General features: G+C 39.5%; 1 protein-coding gene across 2 annotated transcripts in view; it reads left to right on the forward strand.

Annotated features, from left to right (window-relative positions):
* Window positions 1–23227, forward strand: part of SLC24A4 (solute carrier family 24 member 4) — a 291187-nt gene that overhangs the window by 249952 nt on the left and 18008 nt on the right. For both annotated transcript variants that reach the window (XM_056810456.1, XM_056810457.1), the window contains exons 13-14: window positions 9566–9732; window positions 14785–14899. In XM_056810456.1, the coding sequence (XP_056666434.1) occupies window positions 9566–9732; window positions 14785–14899 (282 nt within the window). The remainder of the gene's footprint in view (window positions 1–9565; window positions 9733–14784; window positions 14900–23227) is intronic.

The raw sequence follows: 23227 nt of genomic DNA on the forward strand, positions 1-23227 counted from the left end.
GAGAAAGGGAGAGACAGAGAGGGAAAGATTGAGGGAGAGAGGGGGGGAAAGAGAGAGACTGAAGAGGAAGAGAGTGAGGGGAGAGACAGAGAGAGAGCTGGAGAAAGAGAGAGAGAGGGAAAGAGAGGGAGGGAGAGAGAGAAAAGGAGAGAAAGAGACAGAGGGAGAGAGAGAAGGAAAGAGAAAGAGACTGAAGAGGAAGGGAGTGAGGGCAGTGACAGAGAGAGAGACAGATAGAGGAGGGAGACAGACAGAGGAGGGAGACAGAAAGAGAGAGACAGAGAGAGAAAGAGACAGAAAGAAAGAGAGAGAGAAAGGGGAGGGAGAAAGGGGGAACAGAGAGATGAAAGAGAAGAGTTAGTCATAGTCATATGAAGATTATCTAAGGACATAAGAGTATTGTGTAAAGTGCTCTACAAACCGAAGAGAGAACTCAAAGCACTTGGTTCAAATCCTGTCTCTGCTACACACTGTCTGTGTGGTGACCTTTGAGCCACAATTCCTTCATCTATAAAATTAGGGAACTAAACCAGATGGTCTATTAGGGCTCCTTCCAGTTCTGTATCTATTTCTAATTATTTCCTTATGATGATAAGGAAAATCAGTTCCATAATTAAAATGCAGAGTTGTTTTGAGGAGGCAAAGTGGAGGTGGGTGCCTTGGCTTTGGTTTGGTTTGTTTATAAAAGGCAGGAGCATGAAAAGTCCCACCTTCCATATAAATAGGTTTCCTAAAAATTCAACTTGTGGAAAAATTGCCAAGGAGACAGCAAAAGACTTGGCTTGTCTGGCTTCGCCTTACGAGCAGCAGCATTTCAGATGTGCAATCAACCTAACACTCACAGGATGTTTGAGAGCCGAATCTCAGAATTCAGAGAAGCCCAAAATGGAAAACAGAAGGCTTCTGGGTGTTCCATATAAACCCTGTCACATACATTCTGTCATTTAATCCTCACAATAATCTTGTAGCAGTAGGCAGAGCCGCCAGGATTATACACTATAAAACTGAGACAGGGCTTCTGAGATCAGAGGGGTCTGTGGACTTTGACTGATGGCACCTTGAGTGTACAAGGTTTATTGAATAGCAGCAGAGTAGAAAAGTAATCAGAATAAAACTAATGCTTACGTTTCTCGAATGGAAGAGAGATGTCACACTGCTCAGAATAATGCATATTCTGGTCTAAAAATCAAAGAATCGTGAAGGATTGATGTTGGAAGAGATCTTGAGAAAACAAACTCAAAGACTATTTGATCCAGAAGTGACCTTAAAATCATAGAATCAATCATTCATTCCATAGAATGGTTGGAGTCAGAGGGAATATCATTTTTGTCTGTGTATTCCCACCCTATGCCAATCACAAAGCTTTGTATCCAGTCAGTGCTTAATAAATGCTTTTTAATTGAATTATCATATTAATTTTCAGAATGAGAAAAGATATGAGTAATCTATGTACCCTCCCATGCTGAGGACACCTTTAGGACATAAAGTCATAAATGATGGAACATGGAATGTTAGTATTTTGCAGAAGAGGAAACCGAGACCCAGAAAGGAAAAGTATCATACTACTATTTGCTTGGGGCAGCTAGGTGGCACAATGGATAGAGCACTGGGTTTGGAATCGGGAAGATTCAGTTTCATGAGTTCAAATACCCCTACAACAGCTACTTGAGCAGGGGTATGGCAAGTTCAAATCCAGCCTCAGACATTTACTAGCTATGTGACCCTGGACAAGTCACTTAACCTTGGTTGCCTCAGTTTCCTCATCTATAAAATGGGCTGGAGAAAGGAATGGCAAACCACTCCAGTATCTCTGCCAAGAAAAAACCAAACTCACCAAGAGTTAGGCACAACTGAAATGACTGAACGACTTTAATAGTAGGGCATTAATACATTGATTGTTGTCATTGTTGTGTTTTATCAAATAACTTGTTGGTATCTCATTGGGAATATAGATTAAAGCCTTAGGCAAAAGGGGTAAGACTGTAACAAGGAAGTTTATCAGCAGAGAGTTAGAGGAAGTGTTATATGGGTTAGCCAAGCCTTTCCTATTTCCCCAAACCCTGCTCCTTCCAGTAAAGTACAAGATCCTAAAATAGAGAAATTGACTGAGATTCATGAGATGTGAATTGCGATCTTGGGCAGATGATTTCACCTAAGCCTCAGTTTCCTCATCTGTACAATGGGGAGAAAGAGTAGCATTAGATTAGATTAGATGATCTCTAAAGCCCTTTCCAGCTCTCTGATTCTAGGAGAGTCTATAATATTCTACTTTTAATGGTCATAAAATGATTCCCATGTGCAGTAATTCAACCATTTCCCTAATTGGAGTGTTTAATTAGTAACAGTCCAAATTAATTTGGTTAAAATTTTTAAATGGCAACTACATCTGTTGTTAATTTTCCCCCCTCCAATATGATTAGCCATCTGCTTCATGACAGCTCATCTAAAAACATTTTTCACATAATTAAACTGCCATTTTCTACTTGAAAGAAGAACCCTCTGTTTGCTCAGCAAAAGGAGCAGCCACGTAAGGTGTAGGAACATCATCTCTATTGATTATCCTCCAACATCAATCAGGTAATTAACAAGCTTCCATCCGGTGCCTCCCCCGTGGCCCTTAGGTACTGTAGAAGATCCAAAAGAACGTCATGGCCCTTGTCCACAAGGAGACTGCAGTCTAACAAGACAAACAAGAAATGCTTAAACATTTGAAGGAATTAGGAGATAAGTGTAGAGGATAATGGACAGTCAGGTCGTGCAATGAATAGAGCACAGCGCCTGGAGTCAAGAAGACTCATCTTCATGAGGTCAAATCCAGCTTAGGATAACTTACTAGCCGTATGACCCTGGATAAGTCATTTAACCCTGTTGGTCTCAGTTTCCTCATCTGTAAAAAAGAGCTGGACCAAAAAATGACAAACCACTCCAGGATCTGCCAAAAAAACAAACAAAAAAACAAATGGGATCAATAAAGAGTCAGTCATGACTGAAAAACAACTGGTGGACAATAATGGAACACAAGAGATAAAAGAACTCCTTAGAGATCCATCCATCTTTTATAGAGGTGGTAAATGAGGCTCTAACTTTGTGTAGTTTGGGGAGATTCATAGGATTTTTCCTTAAAAAGAAAAGGAGACTTGGCCCAGGTTCTTTATGCATTTTAATTCCTACATTTAATGTCATATGCCTTTCTAAATGAGTGATTTTGTGGTAAAGCAGTATCCATTCTAAGAAAGAAAAAAAAAGAAAATTCATAAACTGGATTTATGTTCAGATCTGCAAAGCACTTTTTATATATTTGATGCATTTACATATTTTTACATATTTACATATTTTAATATCATTCTCACAACTACCCTATGAGGTAGGTGCTATTATTATTCCCATATTACATATGAGGAAACTAAGGCACAGAGAAGTTAAGGTTGACTTTGTCCAAGTCCAGTCAGTGCCTAAAGCAGGATTCAAACTCAGGTCTTCCTAACTCAAGTACAGTGCTCTATCCACTGTGCCCCTACAGCTAGGTGTCAAAGTGGATATAGCACTGTGCCTAAAGTTGAATAGTCTTGAGTTTAAATCCTCTTATGGTTGTTCAGTCATTTTTAATCATGCCTGACTCTTCCTGACCCCATTTGGGATACGGAAGTGGTTTGCCATCTTCTTCTTCAGCTCATTTTTGCAAATGAGGAAACTGAGGCAAATGGGGTTAAGAGACTTGCCCAAGGTCACATAGCTAGTACCTGTCTGCAGCCAGATTTGAACTCAGGAAGATGAGAGTTCCTGACTCCAGATCCAGCACTCTATCCACTGTACCATCTAGCAGTCTTTAGGACTATTGCCCCAAACTTTTTCCTTTTCTACAATGAAGAGAACATCTCTGACATTGGTCAATGATGTTTTCCACCTGTGTCTCAAACTTTTCAGGGGCTCTGTAAGGCAGGGTTGATGAGCTAATGGTATCTGTCTTTAAGCTCCACTGCCAAACAAACATTTTGAAATCTTTGGATGTTGTAACTGGCTGAGTGGGTAGAGTGAAAAAAGGAAAGGGAGAGAGAGTGTGACTCATCTGTTTCTGATAGTGGGCCTTTTCCCATGAAAATAGGAGCCTGCTCTGCCTTGTTATGGCTAAACTCTAAGAATTTTTCCTAGAACCCAAGATAATCCCTCACACAAGTAGCCTTTAGGTGATAGCATACCTCCTGGCAAAACAAAGAATCAGTATGCCATTTTTTTCATGGCCAAAATTTCTGGATTAACCTTTCCAGAACAGGCACAAAATTCACTCAATTTATTTAATTTTTAATACACAGAGATAAATAGGTATATGACAGAAAGAGAGACAGAGAGAAGGAGGAGGAGGAGGAGGAGGAGGAGAAAGAGAGAGATACAGATAGATGGAAGATATACAGATAGATGGATAGATGGAAGATAGAAGGGTGGATAGATAGATGGTAGATAGATGGATAGATGAAAGGAAGATAGATTGATGGATAGAAAAGTAGATAGACAGACAGACAGACAGATAGATAGATAGATAGATAGATAGATAGATAGATAGATAGATAGATAGATAGAGATACAGACAGATAAATAGAAAGATAGATAGACAGACAGGTAGGCAGATAGATGGAAGATTGATAGATAGAAGATAGACGGGTAGACAGATGGATAGATAGATGGAAGATGGACAGATAGGGGATAGATGGATAGATGGATGGATGGATGGAAAGAAGATAGAAGATAGATAAATAAAGGTTAGATACATAGAAGATATATAGATGGATGGATAGACGGATAGATAGATAGATAGATAGATAGATAGATAGATAGATAGATAGATAGATAGATAGATAGGAGATGGACAGATAAGTGATAGATGGATGGATGGATGGATGGATGGATGGATGGATGGATGGATGGATGGAAAGAAGATTAATAGATAGGTAGAAGATAGATGAATAAAAGTTGGATAGATAGACAGATGGATAGATAGATAGGTAGATAGATGGGAGATGGACAGATAGGTGATAGATGAATAGATGGATGGGTGGATGGATGGATGAATGGATGGATGGATGGAAAGATGAATAGATAGGTAGATAGGTAGAAGATAGGTAAATAAAAGTTGGATAGATAGACAGATGGATAGATAGATAGGTAGATAGATGGGAGATGGACAGATAGGTGATAGATGAATAGATGGATGGGTAGATGGATGGATGAATGGATGGATGGATGGAAAGATGAATAGATAGGTAGATAGGTAGAAGATAGGTAAATAAAAGTTGGATAGATAGACAGATGGATAGATAGATAGGTAGATAGATGGGAGATGGACAGATAGGTGATAGATGAATAGATGGATGGGTAGATGGATGGATGAATGGATGGATGGATGGAAAGATGAATAGATAGGTAGATAGGTAGAAGATAGGTAAATAAAAGTTGGATAGATAGACAGATGGATAGATAGATAGGTAGATAGATAGATGGGAGATGGACAGATAGGTGATAGATGAATAGATGGATGGGTGGATGGATGGATGAATGGATGGATGGATGGAAAGATGAATAGATAGGTAGATAGGTAGAAGATAGATAAATAAAAGTTGGATAGATAAAAGATCACAAATTGGTTCATGTCATTCCTCCACTCAAAACCTTAAGTAGTTCCCTATTGCCAACTAAGACCCATCAAAGCATCTGGTGGTGCAGTGGATTGAGTGCTGGGCCTGGAATCAAAAAGATTTGAAGTTGAAAATCCAGTCTCAGCAACTGTGTGACCCTGGGTGAACCATTTAACCTCTCTTCCTCAGTTTCCTTAACAGTAAAATGGGGATAATAACAGCATACATTTTGCAAGTAATGTTTGTAAATTTTGCTTAACACAATCCCTGGCACATAATGGGCACTATGACTTAAATGGCTTATTCCTTTCCCTTCTCCCTACCAAATAAATTTCAAACTTTCCTGCCTGACTGCCCACAAACAGGCAACTTCCTTCTTTCCAGCCTTATTTCATACTACCACCCTCCACACACGCTGTATTTAAGCCAAATTGGGCTATATTTCAGCTCTCATGTCCATCCCACATTTTCCCACCTCCATACCCTTGCCCTGTGTTTCCTATATCTGCAGTGACTCCTACTCCATCCTCGTCCCCAAAATCCAGTGGTTGAATTCATCTTTGAAAATTTAACTCAATATCATCCACTCCAACAAGTCTTAAATGTTCCCACTCATTGTTAATGATTATTTCTTCTATCTCTCATATAGATTTATCAAGTAATAGCTTATATTCTGATCATTTATGTTTGTTTCATATTTTCCTACTAGACCACATACTCTGTGAGGTCTACACGATCACCACCACTCACGTGCTAGATAATAAGTATCTGCTGTGTGTAGATCGCTGGGCCGGGCATTGGGAGAGATACCGTTAATAATCCTGGTCCCTGCCCTCCCTTAGCATCTAATATGTTATTAGTGTCATCTCTCCCAATACAGAGCACATTCTACTTCCCATTTTGTCGAATCATTTCAGTCTTCTTGACCCCATTTGGGGTTTTCCTGGCAGAAATATTAGAGTGGCTGGCCATTCCTTCTCTGCCTCATCTCACAGAGAAGGAAACTGAGGCAAACAGGATTCAGCGACTTACCCACAGGCGCACAACTAATAAGCATCTGAGGACAGATTTGAGCTCAGATCCTCCTGACCCCTGGGCAGTGCCCCATGCACTGTGACACCTAGCTACCCTGTACTTCCCACAAGAGTTACTTATGTTAACATTATGTTAACTTATGTTAACATTAACGAGAGTTAAATTACTCATTGTAGAGCATTAGAAAGAAAGGACTAGAGTAATATTGTATTATGATCAACTGTGAAAACTGGGCTGCTCTCAGCAATGCACTGATCTGGGCTAATCCTGAAAGATTCATGACGGGGAATGTTTTCCACTGTAGAGAAAGGACTATTGGAGTTGTCTTTCCCATCAGTGTATTTATTATTTTATTTTTTATTTATTCATTTTATATTATTTTTATGTTATTATTATTATTATTTATATTTCTTTTGATTTGGTATGAGTGTGCCCTTACAACAGTGACCAATATGAATGGTAATACACGGTCCAGATCAAATTGCTTACCATCTCTGAAAGGGGGAAGGGAAGGGAGGGAGGGAGACAGTTTGGATCTTATAATTTTGGGAAAATATTGAAAATTATTATTATACATCATTGGAAAAATAAAATATCTTTGAAATAAAAAAGAAAGGATGGGTGAGAAACTAGACATAAATACGATGAATAGAATAAAGAGAGAGGCAAATAGAGATAGTAAAGAAAGAGATTAGTGTGATTTGGAATCATTAGAGAATGCTTTGAAAAGATGCTACACTAAGTTAATATTCAAGAGAAGGTGAGATTTGGGTCAGATTGCTGAGGAAGTCAAGGCTGGGGAAACTGAGAAGCTACATAAGGGAAGCATAGATGTCGGGAACATTGTGAGTGGCAAAGACTGGTCTCATGGGAACAGAGGAATCCTCTTGGGCTGCAGTGGGTGATGAAATTGGCAGAAGAGGGAGGCCAGATTTTAAGGCATTTGAAAAACCAAGCATGGTAATCCATGTAGGCAGAACCTCATTTTAAAACCACCCTCAGGATTGCTGATATAACTTGATATGGAAATCACAAGGTTGTTACTCCGTGTTTTTAAAAAACTCCAAGCTTCACTATTCATCATCATTTTTGTTGTTGATTAGTCAGTTCAGATGTATTCAATTCTTTGCGACCACATTTGGGGTTTTCTTGGCAAAGATGCTGGAGTGCTTTTACCATTTCCTTCTCCAGCTCATCTTACAGATGAGGAAATTAAGGCAAACAGAATTAGACTAGGGTTACAGGACTAATAAGTGTCTGAGGCTAGATTTGAACTCATGAAGATGAGTTTTCTTAATTCCAAGCCTAGCACTCTATCCACTGCACCACCTAGCTGCCCGTCCATCATGATGGATTAACCTAAATAGGAGCACTGACTTAGAAACCAGGAGCCTTGAGCCCAAGTCTCAGCCCTGCCCACCAGCTGGCTGTGGGAAACTTCCATGAAAACTCACCTCTGGAGTCACCAAATTCTTTGAGTGTAACAGCAATTGGTTGGACCAGATAATTTTGAAGAGCTTTGTAAACTTGATTCTCTCTCAGACCGTCTCTCCGCATAGAGGCTTTCTTTAAAATGATAAAGAAAGGCAATAAATGCTGCCATGAAAAGAGCAGAAATATTAGAGAGTTTGACATTTCCTTCTCTGCCTCATCTTTCAGAGAAAGAAAATGAGGCATACAGGATTAAGTGATTTTACTTTTGGAGGGAGAGAACCTGAGTTTAAATCCTGCTCCTTACCATTCAACTGACTTTGAATGGGTCACTTAGCCTTTCTAGGATTGTTTCCCTGTCTATAAAATGAAATAGGGAGAAGGGTTGAATCAGAGAGGAGTCACCTAGAATCCCTAATTTTATTTTTAATATTTTGATAAATGGATTTCAACATTATTGGTTTCCTTTGTAACCCAATGGATTTTATTTTATGCATTTTAAAACATTCTGAGAAGAGAGTGATGACCAGACTACCAAAAGAACCATAACCCCCCACCAAAGATTTTAAAACCCCTAAGTTAGATGATATTTAAACTCTATTGTTGTTATGTTATCTTTTAGTCATCTCTGATTCTTTGTGACCCCATTTGGGATTTTCTTGGCCAAGGTCTTAGAGTAGTTTGCTATTTCTTTCTTAACTCCCCTTACAGATAAGGAAACTAAGGCAAGCAGGGTTAAGTGACTTACCCATGGTCACACAACTAATGGATGAGGCCATATTTTATCTCAGGAAGATGAGTCTTCCTGATTCCAGGCCTGATACTCTATCCCTTGTGCCACCCAGCTACTCAAAGTCCTTTCCAAGTCTAAATTTTGCATAAAAATTTCAAGAGTTGGAGAAGTAGAACACAGGAAGTATTTAAGTTATTTTTTTTTTCAATTTAGGGGTGTTAAAAAGTCAAAGACCATATGACTATTTTTTGTTGTGGCCTCTTCCAAGGCCAGAAGTTTAACATAAACACATATTGACTATTGTTGTTGTTCAGTCAGTCAATTCTTCATGACCCCCTTTGGGGTTTTCTTGGCAAAAATCCTGGAGTGGTTTGCCATTTCCTTTTCTAGTTCATTTTTACAGATGAGGAAACTGAGGCAAACAGGGTTTATGAGACTTGCCCAGAGTCACACAGCTAGTAAATGTCAGAGGCTAGATTAGAGCTTAAAAAGATGAGTCTTCTTGTTTCCACATCTCGTGCTCTGTGCTACCTAAGTAAAATAAGAAAAAAAGACAGCATGGGGTTTTGGAAGAAGCCATGTGGCTTCAGTGACTTTGAGGAAGTATCTTCACCACTCTGGCCCTCAGGCTCTTCATCCTAAAACAAGTGACTTAGACTCTGTGTTTTACAAGGTCACTTCTACTCTCCAACCCTTGGGTTCTCAGCTCCTTTCTTGATCCTCATTTCTGTCTCTGCAGAAGCACCCATGGACCGAGCAAAGTGGATCTTCACCTGGCCCCTGATATTCCTTTTGTTCATCACCATCCCAAATTGCAGCAAACCACGCTGGGAGAAGTTTTTCATGGTCACCTTTGTCTTCTCCACCCTCTGGATTGCTGTGTTTTCCTATTTAATGGTGTGGCTGGTAAGTGATAAGAATAGATAGCAAATGGGAAATGACCTTCAAACCGCATCTTTTCTGTCCTATTATTGCTTAGCATTGTTTTAGGACATCACTTTTCAAAAGATGGACTGAGGACCACTGGGATTCCCTGGAATCCTTTCAGTGGGTACATGAGTTTAAAACTATTTTCATGAGAATAATGATATTTTAATTTCTAACATAGCAAATATCCCTGGTTATAACCTCTGAGAAAAGAAAACTCTTTGGTAGAGTCCTCATTTTAGCTTTTCTAGGTTTCATTTTCCTTGTCAGTAAAATGAAATAGGGAAAGAGAGTTTGGATCAGGGAGAAGTCACCCAGGAGACCTAAATTTCTGTTGTGTTCTTTATTTTTAATATTTTGGTCAATGAATTTCAACACAATTGGTCTCCCTTTGTCAACCTATGCCATCCTCAGACCCTCCTCGATGCCCCTCAATATTTTTTAGTATAGAAAGGGGTGCTGAGACCAAAAAGGTTGAGGACACTATAGGAGCAACATATAAGGCGCTCCAATTAGAGGGTGGCAAAGGCCCAAAGATCAAATGCACGAGGAATTCTTCCAATCAGCTATCAGCTGATATTCTCTGTCTTTGGTCATTATCCAGTTCATGACAGGATCTTAGAGCCCGAGCTCAGCCAGTTTTCTATGGTGCTTTATGGTTGACAGAGGCTTTGCAAATGTTATCTCATTAGATCTTCACTGCACTTCTCTAACATATGTGAATTTTAAAACTATTCCACCCTAATCCGACCATTCTTTAGAAGATCTGATTTAGCTATTTCCTGATCAATAGCAATGGAGATACTTGGAATGACAGAATCAGGTCTTGGAAACTCCATTCTCCACCCTACTCAGTTTAACAAGATTTTGAAAGGTCTGCATTAAACTCAAGATTTAATTATCTGAGGAGATGGCCTTCAACAGACATGTGCAAAAAAAGGACAGACCTCTGGGCTGTCCTAAGTCAAGCTAAGTCCTCATTGATACAGATGAGATGCAGAAAAGTGATGTAAAAACGTCCATATAAGGTACGTCAGTTTCTGCCTCTTTCTCTTTCCCTGGAGAGACGACTGGCAGCGTGCTAAGCATTCTGACATCGTGGAGTGTTGGATGGTGAGTTTGCCCTGGAGCTGATTTCAGGTTCGGGCATCTTAGCTAAGCCTCTTTGGAGGTCAGGCTGATTCTTTCCTCCTTCACACTCAAAACCTTACTTTCTAGACTTCCTATCTTCCTGCCAGGTATTAGCCCCTTCTTTCCTCCTTCTTCTTAAAATCTTCTCTACTATATCAATTAAATCACCATAAAATTTGGCAGCTGACTTGGGTATTTTATTATTTGGGATTTCCCTTGGCGACCACTTAAATTTAGAATTTTTTCACTCTCGACCATAATTTCACCCTTTACCCATAGGTGCTATCATTATGCCTGTTAAAGCAGGGCTGAAAGGGGTCTTAGAGATCATGTACTCACAGTCTCTAAGGGCCCAGGCCTGGCTCTGAAAGCTACTCCTTGTCACATCTCATCCTATTTTAACAGAACTTACCTTCAACACCTCCACTTTTGTACCTTATAAAGATTCAGCTCCCCAGGAACAATTCCACAATTTCATCCTCTAACCCATCCCACCCCCTTTTCAGTGTTCAAAAGGCAGAGAGATATTTGTTCTTTTGTGGCCAAAAAGGTCTGGCAACTGGCTTATTTTATCTTTCCTTCATCTGGTCTTTTTGAATTCTCAATAATCTCAAATTAGTGGTAAGGAGCTGTGACTTATCCAAAGAGGGATCATTTAGACCCTCCTGGATTATTTGTTTTTCTACCTAGCTTTCTCATTCCTTGGTTATTGTAACATTCATAGCAAAGACACATAGCAATATTCTTGGTGAAAAATAGTGAAAATCTCTCTCGGTTCTCAAATTCAGGTGAAGACAAAGGGGATGAGGGGTTATCCATTGTCTAAAATGCCAGGTAGGGGGAAGCTGGGTGGTTCAGTGGATTGAGAGCCAGGCCTAGAGACAGGAGGTCCTGGGTTCAAATGTGGCCTCAGATACTTCCTAACTGTGTGACCCTGGGCAAGTCACTTAACCCCCATTGCCTAGCCCTTACCACTCTTCTGCCTTGGAGCCAATACACTGTATTGACTCCACAATAGAAGGTAAGTGTTTAAAAAATAAAATAAAATAAAATAAAATGCCAGGTAAAAGCACATTGAATGCATATGTCAATGCCACACATAACAGTGGCACTTTTCTGACTGCAAGGCAGTCTTATCTTTTTATTTAAAAATGTATAAATATTTCATTCAATCTGTATTCCCTCAGCATAAATGAGCTCTAGCTTAAACACTCTCCCCAAAAGACACTACAAGAAAAGGCACATCATTTGCCAAAGCTTCTACAAAAAGGTTTGAACGTGAGGTTTCGAAAACGAAATTAATGAAATCCTGAATGGCACCTCTGTAAAATTGTCTCTAAAAATAAACTACTGTTCACCAAGTTTACCTAACTAGCTGTATGGAGAAGTACATTCAATGTTTTGTTAAATATGAACGATAATATTTATATAATAACATTCAAAATCCCAAAGGCCAGGGATTATCTACCTCACTGAGTAATGATAAGGGATTTGGCTCAGAGTGAAAGAAGGAGGTGGATAAATATTCATGGTTGTTGCCTGCTTAAATAAAAATACAGTTACTATACATTCTCCCCATTCTTACCCCACTCCTTTTTGGCACTTTACACCCACACAGACACGCCTCTGACATCTCTCTGCATGCAACAATAATGATATTAATAGTGATACCTCCTAGTAATTTACATTTGCATGGGACTTAAGAATTTCAAAAGCACTTTCCTGTCCATTATTTCCTAGGATCCTCACAACTCCCTTGGGAAGCTGAAGTGGGGCACTTCACAAAGCGAGTCCAAACACCCAGAAGTTCAATTAATGGAACCAATATTATTTATTAATAATATATACTGGGGGAAGCTGGGTGGCTCAGAGGATTGAGAGTCAGACCTAGAGATGGGAGGTCCTAGGTTCAAATGTGGCCTCAGACACTTCCCAGCTGTGTGACCCTGGGCAAGTCACTTAACCCCCATGGCCTAACCCTTATCACCTTTCTGCCTTGGAACCAATACACAGTATTGATTCCAAGATGGAAGGTAAAGATTTAAAAAATAAAAATAAATAAATTGTCACATTTTATTTTTCCCCACTTATATGTATAAACAATTTTTAGGCTATCTTCATTTTATTCCACTAACAAATTTACACATAAGTTTTCCAAAGTTACTTGATTCATGTTGTCTTCCTCCCTTCTTCCTTCCCCCTTCCCGGAGATGACAAGCAATTCTACTGGGTTTTTAAATAATTTTTAACATTCATTTTCTAACATTTTGAGTTCCAAATTCTCTCCCTCTTTCCTTCTCCTTCCTCTCCCTGAAACAGTAAGTAGTTTCACACAGGTTATACAGGGACCATCTTACAGAACACATTTCCACATTCGTGATGTTGTGGAAGAAGACACAAATTTAAAAATCCATGAAGAAAATAAAATGAAAAATGTCATGCTTCGGTCTACATTCAGACCCGTCACTTCTTTCTCTAGAGGTGGACAGCATTTGTTGCCATTAGTCCTTTGGAATTGTCTTGAATCGATGAGTTGCTGAGAACAACCAAAACATTTAGAACTGATCATTGTACAATGTTGCTATTATTGTTTACAACGTGCTTCTGGTTCTGCTCATTTCACTTTGTATCATAGTTCAAAATCTTCCCAGGTTTTTCTGAAAAATATTCTTTATTCCTCATGGTGCAATAGTATTCTATTACCATCATATACCACAATTTGTCCAGCCATTCCCGAATTGATGGGCATCCCTAAGGTTAGAGTGTGTTTTGTTTCGTTTTGTTTTTAGCCCATTAAACTAAAGGAACTGAGGCTTGTTCGCGATTAAGTTTAGGCAGGTGATCCAGAACAGACACTATGAGGCAAGTCTCCTTAGTTGTCCATAGTTCTTTAGGCAATAGCTACACACAAGCTAGTTCTATATAGGATAAACTGCAAATAACCTCTGAGGGTTTCTTAATTCTAAGGTTAACATGGAAAAATATTCTAAATTTTAAAAAAATTAAAAATAAAGTACAAGAATTGATTGGGATCTTCCTAATCCAGGACTCTGGTGTAGGAATTAATACAGTGTGTGAAAAAATAATCCAATGGTAGCAAATAAACTATGATTATTTAAAAAAAAAACTCTAAAGGGGGCAGCTGGGTAGCTCAGTGGATTGATAACCAGGCCTAGGGACAGGAGGTCCTAGGTTCAAATCTGGCCTCAGCCACTTCCCAGCTGTGTGACCCTGGGCAAGTCACTTGACCCCCATTGCCTAGCCCTTAGCACTCTTCTGCCTTGGAGCCAATACACAGTATTGACTCCAAGACGGAAGGTAAGGGTTTTAAAAAAACAAAACAAAAAAAAACTCTAAGGTTAAGGAGGGCCAAGAAAGCCTTCTCAAAAAAGGTGGTACTTTAGCTGAGACGTGAAAGAAGCCAAGAAAGCCAGGAAGCAGAGATGTAGAAATGAGAGAGAGAATTCTACGCATGGGGGCAGCCAGGGTAAAAGCCTGAGATAGTTATGTGTGAGCCCCTACAAGGAGGATCATAGAATATATAGGGACATGTGCGGTGTCAGAAGATGGAAAAGGGGGGAGGGGCAGGTTATGAAGAGCCTTGAATGCCAAAAAAGAGAATTTTATATTTGATTCCGAGAATAATTGAGTGCCACTGGAACCAGCTAGTGGGACCTGTGCTTTAGGAAAAACCAGTGTGATAGCTGGATGGAAGATAGCCTGCAGCGGGGGGAGAGACAAGAATTATCAGGGAGAGTCTGCCGCCTTTTCTGATGATCCCCATCCTTGGAGGCACGCTGCTCTGGAAACTTTCTGTAGTCACTTAAAACAAAACAAACAAAAAGTTTCCAAAGATGTGCCGTGGTTCCTTCAAGCTGTTTTGTTCTTCTTCTTCCGCAGGTGACTATTATTGGATACACACTTGGGATCCCTGACGTTATCATGGGCATTACTTTTCTGGCAGCGGGAACAAGTGTACCAGACTGCATGGCCAGCTTAATTGTGGCCAGACAAGGTATGGGGGGGGCAAGTCGGGACACCTGGTTCTAGCTCTCGGTCTGCTGCTAAATCAGCCTGAAGTCACTTTAAGACGTCACTTCTGCTCTCCGAGTCTCACCATGAGGGTGATTGATCCCTGAGGCTCCCTCTAGTCCCTAATAGTCTATGATTATCTATATATTATTGACTCTGGCCACACTTATTTTTTGAGTCAAAGAGGGTCTGGGCTCGAACCTTGCCTCTGATCTGTAGGACTTCGGACAAATCATTCCCCTCTCATTGGGCCTCAGTTTCCCCACATGTCAGATGAGGGTGTAGAGCATCTCTAATGTCCCCATTCATTAATCCTATCATCCTGAGAACAGCCTTCCTTTAGCATTCTGGAGTCATCAACATGTTATGATTAAAATGATCTTGAAAGTGATTTTGGGGTAAGAAATATCAGTATTATCTGTTTATTGGTAATAATAACCAATAACCAATAATAACCAATAAATAATAATATACCAATAATAATATAATAATTAATATTATTATTTTATTTTATTAAATATTAATATTTATTGTTATATAATAACCAATAAAGTGATAGAGGCCTCCATGGTCCTTTTGAGCCTGACCCAGCTTAATACATAGTTTTAGGAACTTATTATTCAGCTCCTACTTTGAATGTAGACGTTTCTAATTGGTGGATAGCTAATTAAGAGATGGTCTATCATCTTCCTTATCCCTGAAGGTGGACTGCTGTGGGATTTTTCATATATACAGAAAAAGGACCTTTTTCCTCTTCCTTTATTAGCCAAATTCTGTTAAAAAGGAAAAATATTGGGGGCAGCTGGGTAGCTCAGTGGATTGAGAGCCAGGCCCAGAGACTCCTAGGTTCAAATCTGGCCTCAGACACTTCCCAGCTGTGTGACCCTGGGCAAGTCACTTGACCCCCATTGCTTAGCCCTTACCACTCTTCTGCCTTGGAGCCAATACATAGTATTGACTCCAAGACCAAAGGTAAGGGTTTAAAAAAAAAAAAGGAAGATATTCTTTGGAATTCCTAAGGACAAAGAAAATGCAAAAAGCAATAGACTGGATGAAATCTCTGACCCAGACACAGTAATTCTCCCTTATATACAGGAATTAATTGAGGGCCTTTCTACTCTAGAGCCTTGATAGAAGATTTAATACAGTATATGAAAAATAAATTCTCACAGACATCAACAGGGAGTCTTTTTTCCCCTCAATCCAAATTATAGCTGTCATTAATGGGCCAAATAGGTAGGCCCAAGATTATCTGAAAATGTCATCTTTTTTTTTTTTGGCATGTGGGTGAAGTCCTATAACTATGTATCGATCAAAAAGCATTTATTAAGCACCTACTCTATGCCTGGCGCTGTGCTAGGCTCTGTGTTTACAAGGAAATATCACAGTATCTACTGAGGGAGCTCACTTTTTTTCCTTTTTCCTTTATCTTTACATGCATTTATAATCTGTCCTTTCCACTCACTGCCCCTCCAACTGAACAACAAGACAATGAAAAATAAAACTTTATCATAAGCATGCGTAAGTCAGCAAAACAAATTCCCATATTGATTATTCCAAAAAAAGGTCTCTTTCTGTATAGTTTAAGTTCGTTACCTCTCTGGCAGGAGGAGAAAAGCTTATTTCATCTTTACACCTCTGGACTTGTCCTTCATTATTGTATCTCTAAGAGTTGTGTTTCCCTTCAACGTGTTTGCCATTGTGTAAATTGTTTTCCCAGTTCTGCTCTCTTTTCTCTGGGTCAGTTCATAGAAGTCTTCCTGATTTCCTTGAAATGATCCATTTTGTCATTTCTTGGGACACAAGACTATTCCATTCATTCTGTTCATGTATTACCATTTGTTCAATCATTCCCCAATGGGAAGATACCTCAGTATCTAATTTTCTTTTTAATTTTAGTATATAATCTTAGTTTCTAATTTTATCTACCCTTTTTATACATTAAAAGTCCTTTTTTTTTTAAATCTCTATAAGGTAGAATCTGGGTCAAGGTTAAAGGGAGCTCACATTTTAATAGAAGAGGTAACAAATACATATAGAAATATAGACAAGGGAAGCTGGCCTGGAGTTAGGAACAGCTGGATTCAAATCTGGCCTCAGACACTTCCTAGCTGTGTGACCTTGAGCAAGTCACTTTACCCTGATTACCCAGCACTTGTCACTCTTCTGTCTTAGAATTGCTTCTAAGACAGAAGGTAAGGTTTTATAAAAATATGTGTATATACAACATAAATAGATGAATAAATATTATGCAAAGTAGCTAAATACAGGGGCAGCTAGATAGATTACCAGACCTGGAATCAGAAAGACCTGAGTACAAATGAGGTTTCAGACACTTACTAGCTGTGTGACCCTGAGCAAGTCACTTAATCCTAGTTGCCTCAGTTTCCTCACCTGTAAAATGAGCTGGAGAAGGAAATGGCAGACCATTCCAATATCTTTGCCAAGAAAACCCCAAATGGGGTCACAGAGAGATGGACACCTCTAAAATGACTGAACAACAACAGTCTCATTATGTGGTCAAAGTATTTAAGTTCAGCTTCAGCACTTGACCTTCCAGTGAATAATCTGAATTAATTTCTTTGTCAAAAGTCTCCTTCAGCACCATGATTTGAAAACATTGAGTCTGTGGCATTCAGCTTTTCTTACAGTCCAGCTCTCCCAACCATTCATTGTTCCAGGAAAAAACCAGAACTGATTCTACAGACCCCTGTATACAGAGTGATGGCGCTGCCTGTTAGGATACTGTCCAGATTTGCCATAACTTTCCTTCTAATTTCCTTTCCTTCTAATTTCACGGCTGCAGTCACCATCTGAAGTGATCTTTGAAGCCAAGAATATAAAATCTGACACTGCTTCCATTTCTTCTCCTTATATTTGCCAGTGATAGGTCCATTTGACAAGGTAGGAGCTCACAGCATGGACTCACCTGCTTACGGTCCACTAAAACCCCCAGATCTTTTTCAGATAAATTTCCATCCAATTTCACCTCCCTCATCATGTACATGTTGATATTTTTAATCCATTTGTATGACTGCTTCCATTTCCATTAAATCTCTTGTGGCCTTTGGCCCAATGCTCTAGCCGCTCAGGTCATTTTAGTTAGGATCCACACGTTGTCATTTTCCCTTGTACATTTCCACAAATTTGATAAGGATCCTGACTGTGCGCTCTGACAAGTCACAGTGAAATATGTTGAAGCACTGGACAAAGCCGAGGGCAGATCCCTCAGGCACATCACTGACAGCCGCCCTGCAGGTTGATATTGACCCATTAAGGCTAACAAACTCTTTTTGTCATGGCATAGAAAGAATCCCATTTAATTCTCTTCTTCTCTATCCCGTATGCCTCCATCTCATTCACCAGAAGAGCGTGATGGCCTCTGTTAAATTCCCTAAATCGATTTGAACGATGGCTGCAACAGTCCCTTAATCTATCAGTTTAGTGAGTCCAAAAGGAAAAAAAAAAGGCTGCTCTGCTCTTTTTTGTTTTCATTCAGCAGCTGTTCATTCATTAACTTTTCTAAAGCAGAAATGACCTTTATGTAAATGACAAGGAGCAACAAAGTTGGTTTTTTTTAAATGCTAAATTTTTATTTAGAGTTCTGCAGCTTAGCAAAAAACTTAATGTAAGCTAGCTTTATGAACCTTTTCAAAAGATTTTCATTTTAACACTATAGTCTTTTCCCAATATAGTTCTCATCACAATTGAACCTCCCTTTATTTTTTTTTAATAACCCTTAACTTCCATCTTAGAATCAAAACTGGGCATTGGTTCCAAGGTAGAAGAGTGATTAGGGCTAAGCAGTGGGGGTTAAGTGACTTGCCCAGGGTCACACAGCTGGGAAGTGTCTGAGGCCAGATTGGAACTCAGGAAAATGAGTCTCCCTGACTGCAGGCATAGTGCTCTATCTACTATGCCACCAAAACAAGGACCCAAATATAATTTCAGGACTGTTCCCTTTCCACCACCAAATTTTGTCATCTACTTCTGGCAGATGCTTAATTGGAAATATGCCATTAGGATTAGATTTTTAATGGTCTTTCTGTCTTTGGGTTCCCTATTAACCTGCTTCCACACCCCAAAACACACATACACATACACCACTAGGTTGATTTTTTTTTAAAACTCTTACCTTCTGTCTTAAAATCGGTACTAAGTATTATTTCCACAGCAGAAGAGGTAAGTGCTAGGTAATTGGGTTTAAGTGACTTGCCCAGGGTCACACAGCTAGGAAGTATCTGAGACTGGATTTGAACCCAGGACCTCCCATCTCCAGACCTGGCTCTCTCTATCCACCCAGCCACCTAACTAACCCTGTGTTGATTTTGTTTTTTAATGAGATCGGCCAGTCTGACTAGTTCACTGATTTCTATTGGACTTAGGACAAATTACCCCATCACTCCTCTCCAATCCTGATTTTCTTTACCTAAAAATGAATCCATTGGATTAGATAATCTCTCTAAATTCTTTTCTCCCAACTTGACTATTCTGTATTCAAAGACCCCTCTACCTATAACAGTGAATGTTTAATTCAGCTGACATTTATTAAAGAAGCACTGTCCTAGGCCTTGGATATTTAAAAACAAAAACGAAGTGCTCCATCTCCTCCTAAGGAGCTCCTGTTCTTCTGGAAGAGATGGGATAGATGTCAGGCAAAAGATAAATAAAGGCAAAATCATTTAAGGAGAGAAAGCCCTCCCTGAAGAGGATCCGAGAAGATCATAGAAAAGATGACTCCCAGAGCAGAAGCTTGAAGGAAGAAAAGGTTTGGGGAAAGGCCAAGAACAGGAAGGAAGTCTCGGTGTGGGGAGAAAGCCTGTGCCAATGAGGAAAGGCCCCAATGGAATCAGCAAGCCATGCTTGCCCTCCAGGAGCTCACATACACACGGAGACAACCTGAGTTGAGAAATGGCTAGCTAGGAGGCCAGTTTGACTGCAACATGGAGTTTACAAAAGGAATCCATGTGAACGAAGTCTAGAAATGTAGTTAGGGGCCAAATTGTGGAAGGATGAGGAGTTTTTACTTATCTTAGAAGCAATAGCAGGCAACTAGGAAAGTTTTTAGACTAAAGAATAAAGAAATAAAGAATTTAGACTAAAGAATTTAGACTAAAGAAAGGTTTGTTGGAATGCACTGGAGAGAGAAAATGTAAGCAAGAAGAGCAATTGGAAGGCTATTTTAATAGTCCAAAGGAGAAAGGTAATGAGAGACTTAAGTAGGATAGCAGCTGAGAGAAAAGAGAAAAGGGAGGTGTTATGGAGACAGAATGAACTTTTAAAAATACATATGCATGGGGGCAGCTGGGGAGCTCAGTGGATTGAGAGCCCTGGGTTCAAATTTGACTTCAGACACTTCCTAGCTGTGTGACCCTGGGCAAGTCACTTAACCCTCATTGCCTAGCCCTTAGTGCTCTTCTGCCTTAGAACCAATACATAATATTGATTCTAAGGTGGAAGGAAAAGGTTAAAAAAATACACATACAATGCTGATGAAAAGCGAGCACTAGCATCCTTTAACCAAGAAGAGAGAAGGAAGAGAGAAAACAAGATTCTAGTGAGTTTCTGAGAAATGGTGTATAGAAAGACAAAGGGGAAAGATGATAAATAAGGACTTTGTTAGTTGTACAAATGAAATATTGAGAAAATATCTTTATAATCATATCTTTTTTTCTATTGAAATATAAACAAAATTTTAAAAATTTCTAATTCCTGAATGGAGTATGGAGAATGAACCTTTTCTTCAGGATTGCAAAGTACTTTTACAAAAAATAACCTTTATACTAAGGCATGAAACACTCATAAATACAAAAAGAGACTGAAAGCAACAGGATTTGAAAATGTAGCATTCGAGATAGAAGAAAGTTGAACCCTTCTCCCAGATTCTGAACTGGGATCACTAGAAAGACAGTGTTCCATCTAATGCCCAGTGGACTTACGCGTCGGCTATGGGGGGTGGGGGGGAGGAAAAGAAAATGATCTATGTCTTTAACGAATAATGCTTGGAAATGATCAAATAAAATATATTTAAAATCTAAAAAAAAAAAGAAAGAAAGAAAGACAGTGTTCCCCTCCCGGAGGAAAGGAAAATTGGAAGAGAGGCAGTTTAACGGGGAAAAGATAATCAATTCCATTTTAGAGAAGCTGAATTTTTTTTTAAACCCTTACCTTCCATCTTGGAGTCAATACTGTGTATTGGCTCCAAGGCAGAAGAGTGGTAAGGGCTGGGCAATGGGGGTTAAGTGACTTGCCCAGGGTCACACAGCTGGGAAGTATCTGAGGTCAGGTTTGAACCCAGGACCTCCCTTCTCCGGGCCTGGTTCTCAATCCACTGAGCTACCCAGTTGTCCCCTTGAATTTAAGGACAGAAGATGAAGATCCAGTTAGGAGGAGAACCAGGAGACAGCAACATCATAAACGCCAATAGAAAAAAGGTACCAGGGAGAAGGAGGTGGAGGACTAAGAAGAGGGAGAAAAGGCCTCTGGAAGGGAGGGTTGGGCATCCTACTCCTAACCCTCCCCAGTTCTGATGCTCCTTGCTTGTGGCAGTGCTCGGCTCAGCTCCTTTAAATGACAAGCCGCAGGCTCCGCATCCCAGTTTCTAGTCAGTGCTTTATACCCAGAAGACACCTGTGGGTGGCTATTCCATCATTCCTTTGTTTAAACTAAATTAAAGGAGAAAATGTATTCATACACCTTACACTTGGGAGAAGAAAAGTGATTTAATAATAGTGCTTTCCTGGGTTTCAGCTCCTATCTCTACAGAGATGGAAACTTTCCTACCAGGTGACAGCTTTTGCAGACTGAGCCCATTCTTAAGAATTAAATCCCCGGAAGGAAGCCTATAATCATTCCCCATAGAAAATAAGATCCTTTTGTGTTGGCCAATGGAGGAGAAAGTTATAGAGAAGAATTTAAAGTTCTGTCTATCTTAATATAAAAAGTTTCCCTTTTTTTAAAGAAAATTTCCATTATCCATCTTCTGAGCCATCTGCCCCTAAGATCATGGCGTAGAGGTGACAGTGGTTTCTTTTAGGATACACAAGTAGATTTCAAACCTGGATAAGTTTCAAGTATAGACCTAGAAGTAGATTGTGGGTCTATACTACAAGAATTCTCATCACCACGGGACTTTTCTCCCCTTTCCTCCCAATCTAGAATTAATTTTGTGTCCCCCTCAACTCATTAAACTATCCATTAAAGTATAGGAAATTGCAAATCTCATTCATGGTGGAAAGATCCACGAGGTTGATATCATATATCTTAGATGGTTAATAAGTATATTTGGGGGGCAGCTGAGTGGCTCAGAGAGTCAGGCCCAAGGATGGTAGGTCCTGGGTTCAAATCTGACCTTAGACATTCCCTAGCTGTGTGACCCTGGTTAAGTCACTTGACCCCCGTTGCCTAGTCCTAATCACTCTTCTGCCCTGGAACCAATACCCAGTATTTATTCCAAGATGGAAGGTAAGGGTTTTAATTTTTTTAAGTGAATTTTGAAGACCTGGCATGTGGATTACATCATAAAGACTTATAATGATTGAATTCTGATAAATTTCTATTTTTAGGCCTACTTTGAATTTAAAGGATGTCTGAGCAGCAGCTAAGTGGCTCAGTGGATAGAGTGCTAGGCCTGGAATTGGAAACACCTGGGTTCAAGTCTGGCCTCAGACACTTTCTAGCTGTGTGACCTTGGGCAAGTCACTTAACACCAATTGCTTAGCCCTTATCTCGCTTCTGCCTTGGAATGGATTCTTAGTATCAATTCTAAGACAGATGGGAAGGGATATTTTTTAAAGTATAACAAAAAGATTTTATATTTCTGACCTCACATGAATTTTTAAAAATCATGTTTAATGAACTATAAATGATGTATATCTATATAGTATAAAATATTCAAAAATGTATAAAAATCAATGAAATAAGTGAATCACCTAAAATGCCATTTAGATGATAAAATATAGTATATAATACAAAACTCTCATCTTTTCTTCATATTTTCAATCTTATTCTTACTATATCAGATCAGAAGTTTAGGGAACACTTTTATCAAGGTTATAAAATTCATATAGGCTTTTTAGGGGGGAAATTTTTTGTTGGGTTTTTTTTTTAACCCTTATCTTCCATCTTACCATCAATACTATATATTGGTTCCAAGGTAGAAGAGTGGTAAGGGCCAGGCAATGGGGGTTAAGTGACTTGCCCAGGGTCACACAGCTAGAAAGTATCTGAGGCCAGATTTGAACCCAAGACCTCCCATCTCTAGACTTGGCTCTCCATCCACTGAGCCACCCAGCTGCCACTCAAGTTGATC

Source organism: Monodelphis domestica, chromosome 1 (assembly GCF_027887165.1).
Source record: "Monodelphis domestica isolate mMonDom1 chromosome 1, mMonDom1.pri, whole genome shotgun sequence".
NCBI lineage: Eukaryota > Metazoa > Chordata > Mammalia > Didelphimorphia > Didelphidae > Monodelphis > Monodelphis domestica.